This window comes from Oncorhynchus nerka, linkage group LG11, assembly GCF_034236695.1.
Source record: "Oncorhynchus nerka isolate Pitt River linkage group LG11, Oner_Uvic_2.0, whole genome shotgun sequence".
NCBI classification, from domain to species: Eukaryota; Metazoa; Chordata; class Actinopteri; order Salmoniformes; family Salmonidae; genus Oncorhynchus; species Oncorhynchus nerka.
Window position 1 is genome coordinate 23,157,433 of NC_088406.1, and position 23,107 is coordinate 23,180,539.

Genomic DNA, 23,107 nt, shown 5'->3' on the forward strand with positions numbered 1-23,107 from the left:
TCTGAGCACGTTGAATTTGTGGAATTTCTTTTTCTTAATGCGTTTGAGACAATCAGTTGTGTTGTGACAAGGTAGGGATGGTATACAGAACATAGCCCTATTTGGTAAAATATCAAGTCCATATTATGACAAGAACAGCCCAAATAAGCAAAGAGAAATGACAGTCCATCATTACTTTAAGACATTGAGGTCAGTCATTACAGAACATTTCAAGAACTTTGAAAGTATCTTCAAGTGCAGTCGCAAAAACCCTCAAGCACTATGATGAAACCAGCTCTCATGAGGACCGCCACAGGAAAGGAAGACCCAGAGTTAACTCTGCTGCAGAGGAGGGCTTTACAGAGTTCAAATAACAGACATCAACTGTTCAGAGGAGACTGCGTGAATCAGGCCTTCATGGTTGAATTGCTGCAGCAAAACCACTACTAAAGGACACCAATAAGAAGAAGAGACTTGCTTGGGCCAAGAAACATGAGCATTGGACATTACAATGGTGGAAATCTGTCCTTTGGTCTGATGAGTTCAAATTTGAGATTTTTGGTTCCAACCGCCGTGTCTTTTTGAGACGCAGAGTAGGTGAACAGATTATCTCTGCATGTGTGGTTCCCTCTGTGAAGCATGGAGGAGGAGCTTTGCTGGGGACACTATCAATTATTTATTTAGAATTCAAGGCACACTTAACCAGCATGGCCACAACATTCTGCAGCGATAGACCATCCCATCTGGGTTGCGCTTAGTGGGACTATAATTTGTTTTTCAACAGGAAAATGACCCAACACCCCTCCAGGCTGGTTAAGGGCTCTTTGACCAAGAAGGAGAGTGATGAAGTGCTGCATCAGATGACCTTGCCTCCATAATCACCCGACCTCAACCCAAATGAGATGGTTTGGGATGAGATGGACCGCAGAGTGAAGGAAAAGCAGCCAACAAGTGCTCAGCATATGTGGAAACTCCTTCAAGACTGTTGGAAAAGCATTCCAGGCAAAGCTGGTTGAGAGAATCCCAAGAGTGTGCAAAGCTGTCATCAAGGCAAAGGGTGGCTACTTTGAAGAATCTCAAATATAAAATATGTTTTGATTTGTTTAACACTTTTTTTTTGCTTACTACATGATCCCATGTGTTATTTCATAGTTTTGATGTCTTCACTATTGTTCTACAATGTAGAAAATAGTCCAAATAAAGAAAAGCCCTTGAATGAGTAGGTGTCTCCAAACTTTTGACAGGTGAACAAAATGTTATTCAATGCGGAGGTGTTCTGTTGTTATCATAGCCACAGCTCAAGGTTCTTTAAGGATTTGTTCTGTTTCAGTCACTAGGATGGACAGCCACTTTCCACTGTGTTGAAAGTCATGTGTTATTCTGTCATACAACTCACAGACCATCTTATTCAGTCAGTACATAGGTCTACTGCGCATAAATCGCATAGATCGTCATACTCAACTGTCAACTCTAAATTGAAAATAATGATCTGTGATGGTCAACAGTTTGACACAGCTGCCATACCAACCACAACTCCATCTCTATTGTACTACTGCACAGAGAGGTTACACAACATATGGTACTACTGTAGACATTAGTTGGAGGGGTACCCACAGAGAGGTTACACAACATATGGTACTACTGTAGACATTAGTTGGAGGGGTACCCACAGAGAGGTTACACAACATATGGTACTACTGTAGACATTAGTTGGAGGGGTACCCACAGAGAGGTTACACAACATATGGTACTACTGTAGACATTAGTTGGAGGGGTACCCACAGAGAGGTTACACAACATATGGTACTACTGTAGACATTAGTTGGAGGGGTACCCACAGAGAGGTTACACAACATATGGTACTACTGTAGACATTAGTTGGAGGGGTACCCACAGAGAGGTTACAGAACATATGATACTACTGTAGACATTAGTTGGAGGGGTACCCACAGAGAGGTTACACAACATATGGTACTACTGTAGACATTAGTTAGAGGGGTACCCACAGAGAGGTAACACAACATATGGTACTACTGTATACATTAGTTGGAGGGGTACCCACAGAGAGGTAACACAACATATGGTACTACTGTAGACATTAGTTGGAGGGGTACCCACAGAGAGGTTACACAACATATGGTACTACTGTAGACATTAGTTAGAGAGGTTACACAACATATGGTACTACTGTAGACATTAGTTGGAGGGGTACCCACAGAGAGGTAACACAACATATGGTACTACTGTAGACAGTTGGAGGGGTACCCACAGAGAGGTAACACAACATATGGTACTACTGTAGACATTAGTTGGAGGGGTACCCACAGAGAGGTAACACAACATATGGTACTACTGTAGACATTAGTTGGAGGGGTACCCACAGAGAGGTAACACAACATATGGTACTACTGTAGACATTAGTTGGAGGGGTACACAACATATGGTACTACTGTAGACATTAGTTGGAGCGGTACCCACAGAGAGGTTACACAACATATGGTACTACTGTAGACATTAGTTAGAGAGGTTACACAACATATGGTACTACTGTAGACATTAGTTAGAGAGGTTACACAACATATGGTCCTACTGTAGACAGTTGGAGGGGTACCCACAGAGAGGTTACACAACATATGGTACTACTGTAGACATTAGTTAGAGGGGTACCCACAGAGAGGTAACACAACATATGTTACTACTGTAGACATTAGTTGGAGGGGTACCCACAGAGAGGTTACACAACATATGGTACTACTGTAGACATTAGTTGGAGGGGTACACAACATATGGTACTACTGTAGACATTAGTTGGAGGGGTACCCACAGAGAGGTTACACAACATATGGTACTACTGTAGACATTAGTTGGAGGGGTACCCACAGAGAGGTAACAACATATGGTACTACTGTAGACATTAGTTGGAGGGGTACCCACAGAGAGGTTACACAACATATGGTACTACTGTAGACATTAGTTAGAGAGGTTACACAACATATGGTACTACTGTAGACATTAGTTGGAGGGGTACCCACAGAGAGGTTACACAACATATGGTACTACTGTAGACATTAGTTAGAGAGGTTACACAACATATGGTACTACTGTAGACATTAGTTGGAGGGGTACCCACAGAGAGGTTACACAACATATGGTACTACTGTAGACATTAGTTGGAGGGGTACCCACAGAGAGGTTACACAACATATGGTACTATTGTAGACATTAGTTGGAGGGGTACCCACAGAGAGGTTACACAACATATGGTACGACTGTAGACATTAGTTGGAGGGGTACCCACAGAGAGGTTACACAACATATGGTACTACTGTAGACATTAGTTGGAGGGGTACCCACAGAGAGGTTACACAACATATGGTACTACTGTATACATTAGTTGGAGGGGTACCCACAGAGAGGTTACACAACATATGGTACTACTGTAGACATTAGTTAGAGAGGTTACACAACATATGGTACTACTGTAGACATTAGTTGGAGGGGTACACAACATATGGTACTACTGTAGACATTAGCTGGAGGGGTACCCACAGAGAGGTTACACAACATATGGTACTACTGTAGACATTAGTTGGAGGGGTACCCACAGAATGCGTCGGTAGTTCTTCTCCTGATACACCTGGTTGATGACGTAGGTGATAAAGACGTGGAAGTGCTTGACGGCGTGGTCGTGGACGATGTCACACACCTCTGAGATCTGGAGGGACTGTTCGATGCGGTTCTCCAGGTCCATCAGGAACCTAAGGAAGGATGTATAGTATGACATAATCAGCAGGGGACAGTTGAATAAATGTCACCGTACAACTATTATAGTATGATATGGAATGAAAGATGATTAAGGACTGGTTTGCTTTTTACTTTCAGAAAGCTTAACAGCAGTTTAGTGGGGTCAGTAATCAAACATTGCAGAGAGGATGGGGGGTTGATTAGTCACACACACAAACGCTTCTCTTACCTCTCGCTGGCCTTCATCACCTCCTCAATGTTGGAGAACAGGAAGTGCATGTCTGATTGGCTGAGTGTGTTGACCAGCACAGGGTTTTTCAGGAAGTGGGTCTCCAGCACCTCCAGACTCTTGTAGTAGGACGCCTCTGAGGTTACCAGCTCAAACATGGCCTAGAGAAGAGAGCGAGGACACAGGTCAAGAAGGCATTCACTTACCATTCAGGTAAGACCTCTCTGAACTTTTACCCTACAGTATAACCTTTCACCTCTCTCTGCTGTACAGCCCTTCCCTTTACTGTATGACCTTTGACCTCACACCTCTTGTATGATGATCTCTCTCTGCAGTAGCTGGGTGAGCAGGCCGCTCTGCTGCACAACCTCCAGGTTCTGCCACAGACTCAGAGAGCGGGAGTTGTTCCTCAACTGCAGCTGCAGGGCTGGTGGGGACGTCACCCCTAACCCCGCGCTGACCCCATAGGTCAACCCTTCCTGCTGCCGTCGCTGCTCGATCTCCTGCTGCTTGGATGTGTCCCGGTACTCCTGGTACAGGAAGGCTGGAGGGAAGAAAGGGACAAAATAGAAAGAAAAAAGACCGAAGGAAGACAACATGGTCATGTTTGTGTGATAACAATATTATATTTTTAGGGTTATTTAGCAGACACTTAGTCTGAAGCCACATCACAGCATGTGGCCCATGGGGGAATCAAACTTATAACTCACAACTACACTTTGGTGTCTTTACATTGACACCCGTGACCTAGAACTAAAATGTTCCCTTTATATTTATGTGAAATCGTGGAGTTGTGTAACTACATGAGTTATTGTGTATAGTCAATTTGGAAGGAATGGATCTCATCTCCTTTGAAAGGAATGGATCTCATCTCCTTTGAAAGGAATGAATCTCATCTCCTTTGAAAGAATGGATCTCATCTCCTTTGAAAGAATGGATCTCATCTCCTTTGAAAGAATGGATCTCATCTCCTTTGAAAGAATGGATCTCATCTCCTTTGAAAGAATGGATCTCATCTCCTTTGAAAGAATGGATCTCATCTCCTTTGAAAGAATGGATCTCATCTCCTTTGAAAGAATGGATCTCATCTCCTTTGAAAGAATGGATCTCATCTCCTTTGAAAGAATGGATCTCATCTCCTTTGAAAGAATGGATCTCATCTCCTTTGAAAGGAATGAATCTCATCTCCTTTGAAAGAATGGATCTCATCTCCTTTGAAAGAATGGATCTCATCTCCTTTGAAAGAATGGATCTCATCTCCTTTGAAAGAATGGATCTCATCTCCTTTGAAAGAATGGATCTCATCTCCTTTGAAAGAATGGATCTCATCTCCTTTGAAAGAATGGATCTCATCTCCTTTGAAAGAATGGATCTCATCTCCTTTGAAAGAATGGATCTCATCTCCTTTGAAAGAATGGATCTCATCTCCTTTGAAAGAATGGATCTCATCTCCTTTGAAAGAATGGATCTCATCTCCTTTGCATATTGGCAGGGCACCAGTGGCTGACTGACTTCACATTTCTCAGTCCTCTCTACCTTTCCCTCAGCCAGTTTCAGGTGAAAGAGGGCTGGATATTTGCACATTGATAAGCGGGGTGGTTAGTTGCGGAGGAGAACGTTGGCACTGTGTGTGCGTGCATATGCATGCATGTGTGAGTGTGTTCTGTCCTCTCCACTACAGAGGTTAAGGTGATGTTGAAAAGCAGGAAACAGTTGCATACGCCCCCTTAGTCAGATTCAAATGCTAACCTATTGTAGGTGGGCGTCTGGTATTGACACTTATATAAGAGAGGGAGAGAGAAAAGAGGGCTATAAAGACAGTCCGAGTGAGAGATTGAGAGAGAAGAAAGAGACGCTTAAACCAACATGTTGACAATAAGCACTTTCACCTGAGTTCTTCTATTAATGCATCCTTTCAAAGGACATCCTTTTATTTACATATACAGAACAGGTGTGCAGCACCTGACCTTTAACCTTGCTCTGAACTCATCTATACCCATGACTGTAAGCACAGAGAACAGAGCCCCACCACACATGAAACTTAACCTTCAACCTTGACGGATGCACATTGAAGTTTTAAGTGATAGATGGATGCAACTTCAGGGAAATCTTGTTCTTTTTAAGGCAATGTCATAGGATAGATATGTTGTTGTTAACAGCAGTATGTGTGTGTGTGTGTGTGTGTGTGTGTGTGTGTTCTATACCTGAATGTGCTTGTGTGTATTACCATCTGCGCATGTGTGTGGTGGAACAGAGAATATCATTATGTCAGTGCAGCAGCAGCTCTGGAGGTTGAAGTGCTGTGGGTGGAATACATATGTTACCTCCAACTTGCATGGAATTGACAGTTCTACTGGCAAAAAAATTCTCACCAATGTTCTTGACAATGTTGAGACTGTAGCAGATGGATTCTATTTTCAATGGTGTTGAGCCCTTTCTTTCCCCATTGCTCACCAACCTGAGTAGAGAAAGAGAGAAAAAATAAAGATGAGATGAGCAAGGAGATGCTTTGACGTCAACGGCAAAGCACTGTTCATCCTATAATTTACAACAATTCGAGGACAATCATTGGAGCATCTGGAGGTCTAGGAGTCAGATTGAGAGCACTTCATTTCACATTGTCCAAATACCATCTGTTCATTATACTTGGTCTCCTGACACTGCATGAGAAATGTTAGATATTCATATCTCAACAGGCTACCAATAGATCCTTGTTCCCACAGACATTCCTTCTATGTGAGATTCCATCCTCAAAATCAATAATATGCATTTTAAAAAGAAGATTCACATAAAATGAGGAATATATTCATGCCAAGATTTAAACCAGAGCCCAGGGAGTCCTTTTTGCTACCAATATGAATTTGATAGAAGGTACAGAAATGCTGCAACTCCCACAGGCACAAAAAAAAAATAAATCAGATGACTGCAAGTTTATCTCCACACTGCCTAGCTCACTACATACTGTTAGTACTTCACTGAGCACCTCTTCATATTATTATTACACAGAAATAAATCACCTGCAACATACTACCAATTAGCACATAAGTACCACTTGCAGAAACCAACAGTTCTTCTCCCCATCTTTTTACCTGAGTTTGACCCCCTCTACGTCGACCCCCTCTTCCGCTGGTTGCGGTGACTGTGTGTCCCCTCCGGGCTCCCGTACAGAGCAGGCGGCGGTGCGTTCTGAGAGGCTCTCCATGTCTTCAGTGTGTGCGTGCATGCCATGTGTCCGATACAACAGAGCGCTAGAAACAGAGGAGGAGGAAGTGGAGCCCCCTCCACACTGACCGCTAGCTGGAGAAGTATCTGCGCTCCTCCTCCCTCCTTCTCCTCCTCCGCTCCTCATCCAAAGAGGGGAAGAAGCCCCGCTAGAAAGTATGTGTGGGCTCCTGGGCTCCCCGTTGCTTGGCAACACAGTTCCAGAATGGAGTGTACGTGGAGATGTTGGCATTCTACATACAACAGGCACACAGTAATAAGCAGCTGCAATAACAATAAGTAAAAGAGATCTCTACTTGAAGATGAGGCAAATATAACTAACTGTATTACAGTAACAAAAAAGTATGAAAATGTATGCACTCACTACTTTAAGTCGCTCTAAATAAGAGCATCTGCTAAATGACTCAAATGTGAATTTAACTAACACTCAGAAAACAGATTTTCCTTGACACAATATATGGGATAAAGAGCAGTGCAGCTTGCTTTAGGCTCATATCTCACTCAATGGAAAGGCAGCTCATAAAAGACAATGATAAAATGGTTGCTTCTCAGTTTGAGTGTGTGTCTGCGTGTGAGTGTCTGGGTTTGAATCAGTCTGGCCTGGCTTATGGCGAGGCTCACCGTCGTGCACGGGGAGATAGGGGAGGTTTCTGGAGATCAGGGACACTGAGGGTGCTGCTGCCTGACCTGCTGGCTGGGCTGGGCTCTGGGCCAGGCCTCAGAGAGACTGCAGGGCCTGAAAGAGGAAGAGAGAGAAGATAATTAAGGATTAAGGGAAAGGGGTGTGAGCAAAGAGGAAACAGTGGGTGAAGGACAAGGAAAATAGAGGAGCTCTACCTCTATTTTCTATATTAAAACACACACACAGTGAGTACAGGGTTGATTGGCAGGTGGTCATGACTTTGAAACCTCCTTTAGATGGAATAATGTGTTGCTAGGAGAGCCTCCTGAGTTGGATTGAGGGAGTGTTTTCAGCAGATTACTGTACACTGGGACACGTGAATAACTGGGTTTTCCTCTCAGTGCTGAACTAGTCTACTTAGTGATTGTTTTTCAATGGCACTGTTTGCCTAGCAGCTCCATTCTGATTCTATAAAAGCTGCTGCACCACTGACTAACACCGTTCAGACCAGATTTTCCTCTGGCAAACTGACACCAAGTGGGTGTGTTAAGTGAGTGATTATCTCACGAGAACACTCATACAGTGAAATTTGATTTAGTCAGCTATAAGCTCTTGATAAACAGCTGTGTGAATCCAATTTAACAAAAGAGACATTGAGATGTCAACTATTGTCTATACAACTAAAACAAAGGACAATATTATATTTTGAATGTGGTACAGGAGGTCACAAACACATTGGACTTTGGGGGTGGCAGCATTTTTGGTCAGGAAACTCATCCTTAGCTAGCTGAATCCTCTACTTCCTGGTTGCTGACTCAGACAGACCATAATAATAACCAAGAACTCCTCAGAAGAGTATACGCTTGGCAGACTATCAATGTCAACACTTAAAGGATTAAGGGAATCAGATAAATCGAGTAGGGAGATGGGATAGCGTTGTAAGATTCTGGCCAATGGGCATACAGTTTGAACTTTCTCAACACTCCACAGTGGACAAGGTACCTCCTGTTCTTTGATCCATCTAACCTTCACTGACATGAAAGAGCTTGATTATCCGATTATCCAGTATTATCCGGGATCCTTGGGATGTCCCTACCCTAAACCTTAACCCTTCCTTTAACCATTTTAATGAGGTAGGGACTATCCAAGGACCTCAGATTGGTCCATGCAATCTGGATAGCTAGTATTCAAAATCCCCTTTTCTGAGATGACCTCCTGCTTATTTGGGGTCAATTGCTTCCATATGTTCCAGGTTATTGTTGTAACAGAAGTTCTATGCACCCACCGATTAAGTAATGAATGATATGCATCAGTTAAGTGCCACCTTTTTCTGCTGATCTAAGACCACAGAGGGCAAAGGCACATGTTGTTCTAGTTAAGTGAATATGCCCAAGAAGCCGGTGTTTGGAGGATATATTGGCACGGGTTCGTCTTGGACCGGTAACCAAACCAATATAATCACTTTTATACAACGGGTTACCAACATATTCAAACAATGATTGACATATTTTCATTTAAATCTGTATGAACTTATTCATACTGTTTAATACTTACATGAGATATAGTCCAGACACAAATCAATGATTGGTACACAAGCCAGCTTGTCATTCGTTCTATCGGTTGCCAGAGGCAACTCAGTCATTACGTTTTTTTTATTCTAAATCTATGGACGCGACCCAGTCGTTCATTCTAAAATGTTACTTTGCCATGATGGTTGGTAACGTTCTTATCCCTTGCTTGCTAGCTAGCCAACTTTGGCTAACACAGTCACGCCTAACAGTGTAGCCAGAATAACAGAATAATAAACACAAATAGATGTGTTTGGGATTGTTTAATCTATTGTCTAGTGATTTTGGGGGATATATCCTTAACAATGAGTTAATGAGCAGCTGGAGATCGAATTTCAATATTGAAACAAAGTTGCAAATATCAGAGAGACAGCCAGTAATTACAAATCTCCAATGTTGAAAACCAAATGTTTGTCTAAATTTTTTTTTTTTTAAGTCTAGACAATTTTTACAGTGTAGATCTAGTATATAAATTGCCTGGCTGAACCGATGAGACAGTGGATTGGCAGTCAGATGGAAAAGAGCAAATAGACATTTCAACATCATAGTTACCGCCAGGTAAATCTTCACCTCAGTACATAAGAAACACACAGTACCCCACACACACACACACACCTCAGCAGCTATGAAACAGCCAGTCCCACACCTCAGCAGCTATGAAACAGCCAGTCCCACACCTCAGCAGCTATGAAACAGCCAGTCCCACACCTCAGCAGCTATGAAACAGCCAGTCCCACACCTCAGCAGCTATGAAACAGCCAGTCCCACACCTCAGCAGCTATGAGACAGCCAGTCCCACACCTCAGCAGCTATGAGACAGCCAGTCCCACACCTCAGCAGCTATGAAACAGCCAGTCCCACACCTCAGCAGCTATGAGACAGCCAGTCCCACACCTCAGCAGCTATGAAACAGCCAGTCCCACACCTCAGCAGCTATGAGACAGCCAGTCCCACACCTCAGCAGCTATGAGACAGCCAGTCCCACACACACACACACACACACACCTCAGTAGCTATGAAACAGCCAGTCCCCCACACACACACACACACACACACACACCTCAGTAGCTATGAAACAGCCAGTCCCACACACACACACACCTCAGTAGCTATGAAACAGCCAGTCCCACACACACCTCAGTAGCTATGAAACAGCCAGTCCCACACACACCTCAGTAGCTATGAAACAGCCAGTCCCACACCTCAGTAGCTATGAAACAGCCAGCCCCACACCTCAGTAGCTATGAAACAGCCAGCCCCACACCTCAGTAGCTATGAAACAGCCAGCCCCACACCTCAGTAGCTATGAAACAGCCAGCCCCACACCTCAGTAGCTATGAAACAGCCAGCCCCACACCTCAGTAGCTATGAAACAGCCAGCCCCACACCTCAGTAGCTATGAAACAGCCAGTCCCACACCTCAGTAGCTATGAAACAGCCAGTCCCACACCTCAGTAGCTATGAAACAGCCAGTCCCACACCTCAGTAGCTATGAGTAGCACCTCAGTAGCTATGAAACAGCCAGTCCCACACCTCAGTAGCTATGAAACAGCCAGTCCCACACCTCAGTAGCTATGAAACAGCCAGTCCCACACCTCAGTAGCTATGAAACAGCCAGTCCCACACCTCAGTAGCTATGAAACAGCCAGTCCCACACCTCAGTAGCTATGAAAGCCAGTCCCAAACCTCAGTAGTTATGAAACAGCCAGTCCCACACCTCAGTAGCTATGAAAGCCAGTCCCAAACCTCAGTAGTTATGAAACAGCCAGTCCCACACCTCAGTAGCTATGAAACAGCCAGTCCCACACCTCAGTAGCTATGAAAGCCAGTCCCAAACCTCAGTAGTTATGAAACAGCCAGTCCCACACCTCAGTAGCTATGAAACAGCCAGTCCCACACCTCAGTAGCTATGAGTAGCACCTCAGTAGCTATGAAACAGCCAGTCCCACACCTCAGTAGCTATGAAACAGCCAGTCCCACACCTCAGTAGCTATGAAACAGCCAGTCCCACACCTCAGTAGCTATGAAACAGCCAGTCCCACACCTCAGTAGCTATGAAACAGCCAGTCCCACACCTCAGTAACTATGAAACAGCCAGTCCCACACACACACACCTCAGTAACTATGAAATAGCCAGTCCCACACACACACCTCAGTAACTATGAAACAGCCAGTCCCACACACACACACACACACACACCTCAGTAGCTATGAAACAGCCAGTCCCACACACACACACACACCTCAGTAGCTATGAAACAGCCAGTCCCACACACACACACACACCTCAGTAGCTATGAAACAGCCAGTCACACACACACACACCTCAGTAGCTATGAAACAGCCAGTCATACACACACCTCAGTAGCTATGAAACAGCCAGTCACACACACACACCTCAGTAGCTATGAAACAGCCAGTCATACACACACCTCAGTAGCTATGAAACAGCCAGTCATACACACACCTCAGTAGCTATGAAACAGCCAGTCCCACACACACACACCTCAGTAGCTATGAAACAGCCAGTCCCACACACACACACACACCTCAGTAGCTATGAAACAGCCAGTCACACACACACACACAACCTCAGTAGCTATGAAACAGCCAGTCACACACACACACCTCAGTAGCTATGAAACAGCCAGTCACACACACACACACACACACCTCAGTAGCTATGAAACAGCCAGTCCCACACACACACACCTCAGTAGCTATGAAACAGCCAGTCCCACACACACACACACCTCAGTAGCTATGAAACAGCCAGTCCAGTCCCACACACACACACACCTCAGTAGCTATGAAACAGCCAGTCCCCCCCACACACACACACATCAGTAGCTATGAAACAGCCAGTCCCCCACACACACCTCAGTAGCTATGAAACAGCCAGTCCCACACACACACACACACACACACCTCAGTAGCTATGAAACAGCCAGACACACACACCTCAGTAGCTATGAAACAGCCAGTCCAGTCCCACACACACACACACCTCAGTAGCTATGAAACAGCCAGTCCCACACACACACCTCAGTAGCTATGATACAGCCAGTCCAGTCCCACACACCTCAGTAGCTAGGAAACAGCCAGCCCTGTCCCACACACACACACACACACCTCAGTAGCTATGAAACAGCCAGTCCCACACACACACACACCTCAGTAGCTATGAAACAGCCAGTCCAGTCCCACACACCTCAGTAGCTATGAAACAGCCAGTCCGACACACACACACACACACACACCTCAGTAGCTATGAAACAGCCAGTCCAGTCCCACACACCTACACCTCAGTAGCTATGAAACAGCCAGTCCAGTCCCACACACCTACACCTCAGTAGCTATGAAACAGCCAGTCCCACACACACACCTCAGTAGCTTATGAAACAGCCAGTCCAGTCCCACACACCTCAGTAGCTAGGAAACAGCCAGTCCCACACACACCTCAGTAGCTATGAAACAGCCAGTCACACACACACACAACCTCAGTAGCTATGAAACAGCCAGTCACACACACACACCTCAGTAGCTATGAAACAGCCAGTCACACACACACACCTCAGTAGCTATGAAACAGCCAGTCACACACACACACCTCAGTAGCTATGAAACAGCCAGTCACACACACACACCTCAGTAGCTATGAAACAGCCAGTCACACACACACACACACACACCTCAGTAGCTATGAAACAGCCAGTCCCACACACACACACACACCTCAGTAGCTATGAAACAGCCAGTCCCACACACACACACACCTCAGTAGCTATGAAACAGCCAGTCCAGTCCCACACACACACACACCTCAGTAGCTATGAAACAGCCAGTCCCCCCCACACACACACACATCAGTAGCTATGAAACAGCCAGTCCCCCACACACACCTCAGTAGCTATGAAACAGCCAGTCCCACACACACACACACACCTCAGTAGCTATGAAACAGCCAGACACACACACCTCAGTAGCTATGAAACAGCCAGTCCAGTCCCACACACACACACACACACACACACACCTCAGTAGCTATGAAACAGCCAGTCCCACACACACACCTCAGTAGCTATGATACAGCCAGTCCAGTCCCACACACCTCAGTAGCTAGGAAACAGCCAGCCCTGTCCCACACACACACACACATACACCTCAGTAGCTATGAAACAGCCAGTCCCACACACACACACCTCAGTAGCTATGAAACAGCCAGTCCGACACACACACACACACCTCAGTAGCTATGAAACAGCCAGTCCAGTCCCACACACCTACACCTCAGTAGCTATGAAACAGCCAGTCCAGTCCCACACACCTACACCTCAGTAGCTATGAAACAGCCAGTCCCACACACACACCTCAGTAGCTTATGAAACAGCCAGTCCAGTCCCACACACCTCAGTAGCTAGGAAACAGCCAGCCCTGTCCCACACACCTCAGTAGCTAGGAAACAGCCAGCCCTGTCCCACACACACCTCAGTAGCTAGGAAACAGCCAGCCCTGTCCCCCCCCACACACACACACACACACACACCTCAGTAGCTATGAAACAGCCAGTCCCACACACACACCTCAGTAGCTAGGAAACAGCCAGCCAGCCCTGTCCCCCCCACACACACACACACACACCAGTAGCTAGGAAACAGCCAGTCCAGTCACACACACACACACACACACTAACGGTTTTGACTTGAGGTTATTATTTATAGGGGTGCCAGGTAGGTTGTTCCTACCAGAGAAAACATTAGTTTCTCCTTTTGGTTTGGGAGGGAATGAGTCCCATCTGGTCCGTCAAGTCTACACCAATACAAAGGACGTGTAAAAGTCAGGATGGAAATAAACTTTTCATAAACCCTTAAAACATTGGAAAGAACTTCAAAAACAACTATATTCTTTTGCGTGGGTTGTATTAGCAACATCAATGATTACACACACATATAATAATATCACAATGAGTTCTGGTTCCTCCAGAAATGTCCCGTACCTCGGGCCTAAAGAGTCCAGCCCGGTAAAGGAGTTCAGGGAACGCAAGTGACCTTTGTCACGCAATGTTCGTCCGTTCATTCAAGTGTGGCGTAAACCCAGTATTAAATCATACAAACAATTATTTTACCACAGAACTTAAAGCGTATCAACTCTTACTAAGTCCTCAACTACAACTAACTACATAAATCATCACCGTATACATCACATCAAAACAAATTAAATACCCTATACAAAAAGGTTGTAGTCAGTCAGACAATCCAATCCGCCAACAGATCTCCAGCGGAGAAAGGCCACGAAGAAGTGTAGTCCACGGACGCAAAGAGTGGGTCCGATCCTGGGTAAACTCTATTGGGCTACAAAACACACTTATAACGGCAACAACACAAACGGAATAGAGACGCTTCGGAACTGAGCGTTGAACACATCCTCATTCACATCTCCATCACAACCTCCTTTTTGCGCAGCTGATGCTGGCAATTTAATTGGGAATTAAATGGAAAGCGCCCTATTGGAAGGAGAAGCACTATTTAATTGGGAATTGAAGAGGAAGCGCCCTATTGGAAGGAGAAGCACTGAGACGGTTCAGAAAAATTCAGGGCCGTCACAACACACACACACACACACCTCAGTAGCTAGGAAACAGCCGTCCAGTCCCGAAAAACACACACACACCTCAGTAGCTATGAAACAGCCAGTCCAGTCCCACACCTAAGTATCTAGGAAACAGCCAGTCCAGTCCCACACACACACACCTCAGTAGCTATGAAACAGCCAGTCCAGTCCCACACACACCTCAGTAGCTAGGAAACAGCCAGTCCAGTCCCCCACACACCTCAGTAGCTAGGAAACAGCCAGTCCAGTCCCCCACACACACACACACCTCAGTAGCTAGAAAACAGCCAGTCCCACACACACCTCAGTAGCTAGGAAACAGCCAGTCCCACACACACCTCAGTAGCTAGGAAACAGCCAGTCTAGTCCCACACACACACACACACCTCAGTAGCTAGGAAACAGCCAGTCCAGTCCCACACACACAGACTTCAGTAGCTACTGTTGGGTTCTGAGAATATGAAATATACTTATTCATGTCACTGAGGGAGAGAGGGTAATGTATAACATTTACATTATGTCAGGATATGTTGTTATTAGCCATCAGGGATCCTATGTCTAGCAACAGATATGCATTGGCTGTTCAGATGTGTAGGAGGAGACTCCGCATAGGAGAAAAGGTTCAATATCAGTGCTTGTGTGAATATGTCGTTTTCTGTCCAGCTGTTCGATCCTTTGGGAAGAATAAACTTGGTTTGAGCTTTCATCGTGTCCATTGAGTTCTTACTCTGATAATTAGAACCTACCACAAAACAGCCAGTCCAGTCCCACACACACCTCAGTAGCTACGAAACAGACAGTCAAGTCCCACACATCTCAGTGGCTAGGAAACACAGCCATTCCATTCCCTTACACCTCAGTAGCCATGGAACAGCCAGTCCAGTTCCATACAAGGGCACCCACAGCACTTGTTCATAGCAACATACAGAAAAAAACACATCCACAATCTGGCACTAAAAGTGCAGCTGTCCCAGTACTGTAAGAACGTCCACAACAAACTCCTTACTAACCAACATGTAGGTCGCTTACACAAACATCAACCTAGCTTTCTAAACTCATCCAGCCAATACTGTACATCATTCCTGTAGATTCAAGATTGTTTTGAGAGCGTATGGGGAATGAAAAAGTTCAACAACAATTGTTATACAACTCCCATAATAAGAAAGAGCACTTGGACAGAGATAAGATAAGGTTTTCCCCAAAGGGAAAATCGTAACCAGCTTTGACTAGAGGTTGAATAATGGTTTGACTTCATCTCAAAGGACTCAAATCCTTCAAGAATGAAAGATCAACGGTTACAGTTTTTGATGCTTACGTCATCTAAGAGTAGCACCTCTTCTCATCCTATTTTAGAATGTCCCATATGTTTTATGAACAGTTTTACAACGTACTCTTGTTTAACTAGGGCACCTGACTCTCCTGACCTAACTGGTCATAAATAAAGCAATTTCCCTCACACCCTAAAAGCCTATCCCACAGGCTGGGCAAAGTCTACCAGGGACCAGGAAAGAGTCCTAGAGAAATTAGCGGCCTGTGTCTATTCCTGGAAACCTGCACCATGTACAGGTGTCACCTTTATTTGGGGTAATAAACAAAAATAGGGGGATGGTTGAAATAAAAACAGCATACAATACTGCCATAGAATGCCCTAGTGTAGTCACACTGTTCATACAATACTGCCATAGAATGCCCTAGTGTAGTCACACTGTTCATACAATACTGCCATAGAATGCCCTAGTGTAGTCACACTGTTCATACAATACTGCCATAGAATGCCCTAGTGTAGTCACACTGTTCATACAATACTGCCATAGAATGCCCTAGTGTAGTCACACTGTTCATACAATACTGCCGTAGAATGCACTAGTGTAGTCACACTGTTCATTGTCCATTGGCCTACACATCATGTATCTGAATACTTTGTTGTCAATAGCAATATATTATGGTATGTACTAAATGTTAACAACCCACTGGGCACAGACGTCAGTTCCACGTCTAGTTTTGATTTTCACTTGGTTGAGTTGTCAACTAATGTGAATTTAACTTGAATTCAATGTGAAATCAACAAAAAAAAGGTCACCCTGTTATTGAATTTAAGTTAATAGAAAAGGAAATCCCCTTGTTGATGACTTTTTGCAAATACAAGCAGTTTTCCAAGTTGATTCAATGTCATCAAATTGTAATTACGTGAAAACAACGTTGATTCAACCATTTTTTGCCCAGTGGGAAAGGTGTATTTCAGTGGTGGTAGCTCTCCTCTCCAGCCTCAGGCTATATGAAGCTTAAAGGTGGGTGGCTAGAAGAACAGGCATCACACATATTTTAAAACATTGGAACCGGTTCCTCTGGTTTCATTAGCTCTCAGGACCGGCCTACCATCAAGCCTGTGTTCTCTGTAGAACAATACAACCACTCCTGTTCTGTGGTCTATGGAACACCAAAGAATAACAACTATTTCTATTTATGACAACTTTAACTTCACCACATTCCTAAAGAAAATAAGGTACTTTTTACTCCATACATTTTCCCTGACACCCAAAAGTACTCCTTACATTTAGATTGCTTAGCAGGATAGGAATATTTTCCAATTCACACAGTTCTCAAGAGAACATCTCTGGTCCTCCTTACTGCCTCTGATCTGGCAGACTCATTAAACACAAATGCTTAGTTTGTAAATGATGTCTGTGTGTTTGCGCCCCTGGTTATCTGTACATTTAAAAAATCATGCCATCTGGTTTGCTTAAAGTGATACTTCAGGATTTTGGAAATGCCCTTTATCTACTTCCCCAGAGTCAGATGAATTCGTGGATACAATTTTTGTATCTGTGTGCAGTTTGAGGGGGGTTGCTAACAAACGTCCCTTTTTCAGGACCCTGTCTTTCAAAAATAATTCATAAAAATCCAAATAACTTCACAGATCTTCATTGTAAAGGGTTTAAACACTGTTTCCCATGCTTGTCCAATGAACCATGAACAATTAATGAACATGCACCTGTGGAACAGTCATTAAGACACTAACAGCTTACAGACGGTAGGCAATTAAGGTCACAGTTATGAAAACTTAGGACACTAAAGAGGCCTTTGTACAGACTCTGAAAAACACCAAAAGAAATATGCCCAGGGTCCCTGCTCATCTGCGTGTACGTGCCTTAGGCAAGCTGCAAGGAGGCATGAGGACTGCGGATGTGGCCAGGGCAATACATTGCAATGTCCATACTGTGAGACATCTAAGACAGCGCTAGAGGGAGACAGGACAGACAGCTGATTGGTCTGCCACTGCGAGGACACATGTAACATCTCCTGCACAGGATTGGTACATCCGAACATCACACCTGCGGGACAGGTAAAGGTTGGCAACAACAACTGCCCTAGTTACACCAGGAACGCACAATCCCTCCATCAGTGCTCAGACTGTCCGCAATAGGCTGAGAGAGGCTGGACTGAGGGCTTGTAGGCCTGTTGTAAGGCAGGTGTGACACCAGACATCACCGACAACAATGTCGCCTATGGGCACAAACCCATCGTCGCTGGACCAGACAGGACTGGCAAAAAATGGTCTTCACTGACGAGTCGCGGTTTTGTCTCACCATGGGTGATGGTCGGATTCGCATTTACACTGAGACCTGTACTCTGGAGTCGGATCGATTTGGAGGTGGAGGGTCCGTCATGGTCTGGGGGCGGTGTGTCACAGCGTCATCAGACTGAGCTTGTTGTCATTGCAGGCAATCTCAACGCGCATTACAGGAAAGACATCCTCCTCCCTCATGTAGTACCCTTCCTGCAGGCTCATCCTTACATGACCCTCCAGTATGACAATGCCACCAGCCATACTGCTTGTTCTGTGTGTGATTTCCTGCAAGATAGGATTGCCAGTGTTCTGCCATTGCCAGCGAAGAGCCCGGATCTCAATCCCATTGACCTGTTGGATCAGAGGGTGATGACTTGCAAATGTCCTGGAACTTGCAGGTGCTTTGGTGGAAGAGTGTGGTAACATCTGACAGCAAGAACTGGCAAATCTGGTGCAGTCCATGAGAAGGAGATGCCCTGCAGTACTTAATGCAGCTGGTGGCCACACCAGATACCGACTGTTACCTTTGATTTTGACCAACACCTTTGTTCACGGACACATTATTCAATTTCTGTTAGTCACGTGTCTGTGGAACTTGTTCACTATTATGTCTCAGTTGTTGAATCTTGTTAGGTTCTTACAAATATTTACACATGTTAAGTTTGCTGAAAATAAACACAGTTGACAGTGAGAGAACGTTCCTTTTTTTGCTGAGTTTAGCATTAGCACATTGACTGGAAGTCTATGGTATCTATATATCGCAATGACTGGAAGTCTATGGTATCTATATATCGCAATGACTGGAAGTCTATGGTATCTATATATCGCAATGACTAGAAGTCTATGGTATCTATATATCGCAATGACTGGAAGTCTATGGTAACTGCTAGCATGCTACTGTAGAAAATATCATAGACTTCCAGTCATTGCTCTAACACCAGTTTGTATTGGCTCGCGAATACCTCTAACTTCCTTCATACTGGATGAAGAGACATAAAAATGGTATCCAGGAGTTCATTTGACTCTGGGGAAGTAGAAACCGGGTTTCATTGCCAGAACCTCTAAGTATTCCTTTAATATAAGGAATTAGAAATTATTGAACCTATTACTGTTGATGTTTCAGTATACACTACATGTACACAAAAGTATGTGGATACCCCTTCAAATTAGTGTATTCGGCTATTTAAGCCACACCGTTGCTGACTGGTGTATAAAATCGAGCAAACAGCCATGCAATCTCCATAGACAAACATGTGCAGTTGAATGGCCTTACTGAAGAGCTCAGTGACTTTCAACGTGGCACCGTCATATGATGCCACCTTTCCAACAAGTCAGTTCATCAAATGTATGCCCTGCTAGAGCTGCCCCAGTCCTGTTATTGTGAAGTGGAAACGTGTAGGAGCAACAACGGCTCTCCCGCAAAGTGGTAGGCCACACAAGCTCACAGAATGGTACTGCCGAGTGCTGAACCGCATAGTGCATAAAAATCATCTGTCCCCGGTTGCAACACTCACTACTGTTCCAAACTGACTCTGGAAGCAACGTAAGCACAAGAACTGTTCGTCGGGAGCTTCATGAAGTGGGTTTCCATAGCCGAGCAGCTGCACTCAAGCCTAAGATCACCATGCGCAATGCCAATCGGTGTTGAGGAACTTGACTGGCCTGCACAGAGCCCTGACCTCAACTCCATCAAACACCTTTGTGATGAATTGGAATGCAGACTAAGAGTCAGGCCCAATCGCTCAACATCAGTTGTGGCTGAATGGAGACAAGTCCCCACAGAAATGTTTCAACATCTAGGGGAAAGCCTTCACAGGTGAGTGGAGGCTGTTATAGCAGCAAAGGAGGGACCAACTCCATATTAATGCCCATGATTTTGGAATGAGATGTTCCATGAGCAGGTGTCCACATATTTTTGGTCATGTAGTGTATTTTAGCAATTAATTTCATTTTTGATACTTAAGTATATTTAAAACAAAACACTTTCAGACTTTCACTCAAGTAGTATTTTACTGGGTGGCTTTCACTTTATTTGAGTCATTTTCCATTAAGGCATCTTTCCTCAATGTATGAAAAGTAATTTTTCCACCACTGCTAAAGAGATCCAGTTAACCAACCAGCTCAGCTTTAAACTCTAGAATTAGGGCCTTCCATGAAATTAGATGGAGACAAACTTCAGAACTTTCCTAAAAGTGCTGTAGACAAAGATTATCAGCATTCCATGCTACCTAAATCCCAGGTATTTTCAAACTGAATTAGTTATTGTATTCTCAAACTTAATGACTCTCCACTGCAGCATACAAAAGATACAGACACTTGGTGAAATTCTGAGCGGAAGGGAAGAGGGGTGTATTCTATTCTTACTTTCATGTTGTTCTGATGTGGCCAGCCTCTTCTTCCTCATGGAACGGTAGAAACGGGAGTTCCTGCGGATGGGAGCGATGACCCTGTCATCCTCCTCATCCTCCTCGTGATTTCTGGAGTGCACCGGCGTTGCGGGCCGCTTCTCAGGGGGCTCCTGTGACTTTTGACCCCACTTGCCCCTGAACAGGGCCGTCATCGCCATGACAACGGGCTCCAAGCTCCGTTTGGGGTGTGTGTCCCACTCCTGTTCTCAGATCCGGGACTGTGGGGTTGTTCCTGTAGGGTTTGGCTTCAGGGCAGATGAGAGCGTAGAATCCATCAAACGTTAGCCTGAATCAAGGAGCAAATCCATCCCTGTCAATCTCAAGTCCCGGTGAGGCAACACAACAACACAGCACACACTTCAGGGCTCATTCTCACATAGGTTAGCGACTGCATGGCACACTGAGGCCCGTAGCTCTCTCTCTCTCACTCTCCCCTTCCCCTGCCTTTGGGGCAGGAGTGTTAGTTACCCATGGAGCCAATCAGAGTCAGCCCCCTCTCTCCTTAAGCTGAAATGATTCTGTGTATAACCCGCCCTCTCTTTTTCTTTCTCCCACTATCTACTATTCTCACTCAGAGGTATTCAAAGTTTTGCAACGGGGACCCCATTTCTTCCGCCAGAATTTCTGGGGACTCCATTTTATTTTCTCGCAATAATTTCTTATAACCCCACCCCAAATACAATGACACAACTTTAAAATAAGTACATTTCGATTTTTAAATCAACAAATAACTTTCAATTCATTACATTTTCATCTCTTATCAAAATGAAAAGAAACCAATAAATACATTTATCTAAATCTCTTTCTCAAAAACGTTATTATATTGTCCCATACAATGACCTGTACTCTTAATTTGTATTTTATTTTGGCAACAGCACTGCAGACCCAGACTTTGAATAGCACTGCTGTGATGTCTTTATTTGGCCTGCTGAAAGACATTCCAGAGCCTAGCCTGCATGTCTGACTGTCTGCCTGGCCTCACCTGCATGTCTGACTGTCTCTGCTCTGCTCTTCTGTGGTCTGGAGAACCACAAAAGCCACTTACCTGTACCAGGGAACACTGATCCCTCCTTTAGGACTTTTCTTTATATCCCTCCTCTCAAGATCTTCGATGTGTTCCCAAGTGGTGTATACCATGTATTCTCCTGTATAGGGGTTATTGGCGCACATCAGAGAACACATTAAAAGCCAGTACACCTGCCAGTTCTCCTGTCGGTCCTCCAGTGTGGTACTGAATTGTGTCTCCTGCTGACGTGTCGCTTGTTGTCCTGCTTGTCGTGTGGCGGCCTCTCTAAACCCGCTCCCCACTACCTTCCTTATCTCCAGGCAGCTGACCAATAGAGTTCAAAGTTCGCTCTGTATTTCTCCACGCAGCAGCAGAAGATACTATTCCAGGGCTCCATTATGACATAATGCAGAGAAAGAGACTCAGCGAGGCCTCGTATGAGCAGAGTGCTCGCCTCGAACCATCAAACTCCCTCCCTCTAATCAGACCAGGCGGAAAGGGGCTGGGGGTCAAACACATTTACACAACATCCAAAAGATAGGGGAAGGAAGGCTGACAGAGTAACAACACAAGCTCTCTGAAGCTGCGTGTCTTATACAGAACGCCACAGGAATCACTATCTGTTTCTGTCTTGATCCTCCAACCACAATAGTTATTGTGTCACTGAGAAAGATTCTAATTTCTAATAATAGATTAGAGGCACAATAAGGCACAGAGATCTTCTTGACGTCTCAATAATAACAGAAACAATCTCACGTCACATCAACAAAACAACAAAGGGGGTGGATTTAAGAAGGCACAGTCACCACACCTTTCCAGACTCACCCTACTGACTCCTCTCCTCAGACGGGCGTGGGGTGTGTTTGTGTGAATCACACAGCTTTGTTGACTGGATCTACCCAACCAATCATATTGAGCTGTTCTGTGAGGTCAAAGGTTAGTGTTGGGTTGGACAGGGTTCGGGGTGTTTGGAAGGGATTTGGGGTTGAGGGAGGATCTACTTGAAGGCTCTTTTTTATTTTCCCAGAAGTACTGAGTTATGTAGTAGGATTTAGAAATGTGGAGCTAATGTTGTAAATCATGATTGACCACACACTTCTGAACAGTAGGTGGCGACATCCACCTTTAACATTGGTTTGCACACCGCCATT

At 44.8% G+C, this 23,107-nt stretch overlaps 1 protein-coding gene across 4 annotated transcripts in view; it reads right to left on the reverse strand.

The window, feature by feature from the left end:
• The window catches only part of ngef (neuronal guanine nucleotide exchange factor), a 30,882-nt gene extending 8,106 nt beyond the window's left edge, over window positions 1-22,776 (reverse strand). For 2 of the 4 annotated variants that reach the window (XR_010465031.1, XM_065024300.1), the window contains exons 1-8: window positions 21,996-22,776; window positions 20,907-21,236; window positions 7,796-7,910; window positions 7,042-7,407; window positions 6,325-6,410; window positions 4,261-4,496; window positions 3,953-4,113; window positions 3,585-3,737 (exon numbers count right to left, since the gene is read on the reverse strand). Coding sequence is in view for 3 of the 4 variants with exons in the window: in XM_065024300.1 (XP_064880372.1) it covers window positions 3,585-3,737; window positions 3,953-4,113; window positions 4,261-4,496; window positions 6,325-6,410; window positions 7,042-7,407; window positions 7,796-7,910; window positions 20,907-21,108 (1,319 nt within the window). In the remaining variant the exon portion in view is untranslated. Of the gene's footprint in view, window positions 1-3,584; window positions 3,738-3,952; window positions 4,114-4,260; window positions 4,497-6,324; window positions 6,411-7,041; window positions 7,408-7,795; window positions 7,911-14,586; window positions 14,627-20,906; window positions 21,237-21,995 lie in introns of those variants that run through there. The other 2 variants (XM_065024301.1, XM_065024302.1) reach the window with 2 other exon arrangements.
• Between the last annotated feature and the right edge of the window lie 331 nt (window positions 22,777-23,107).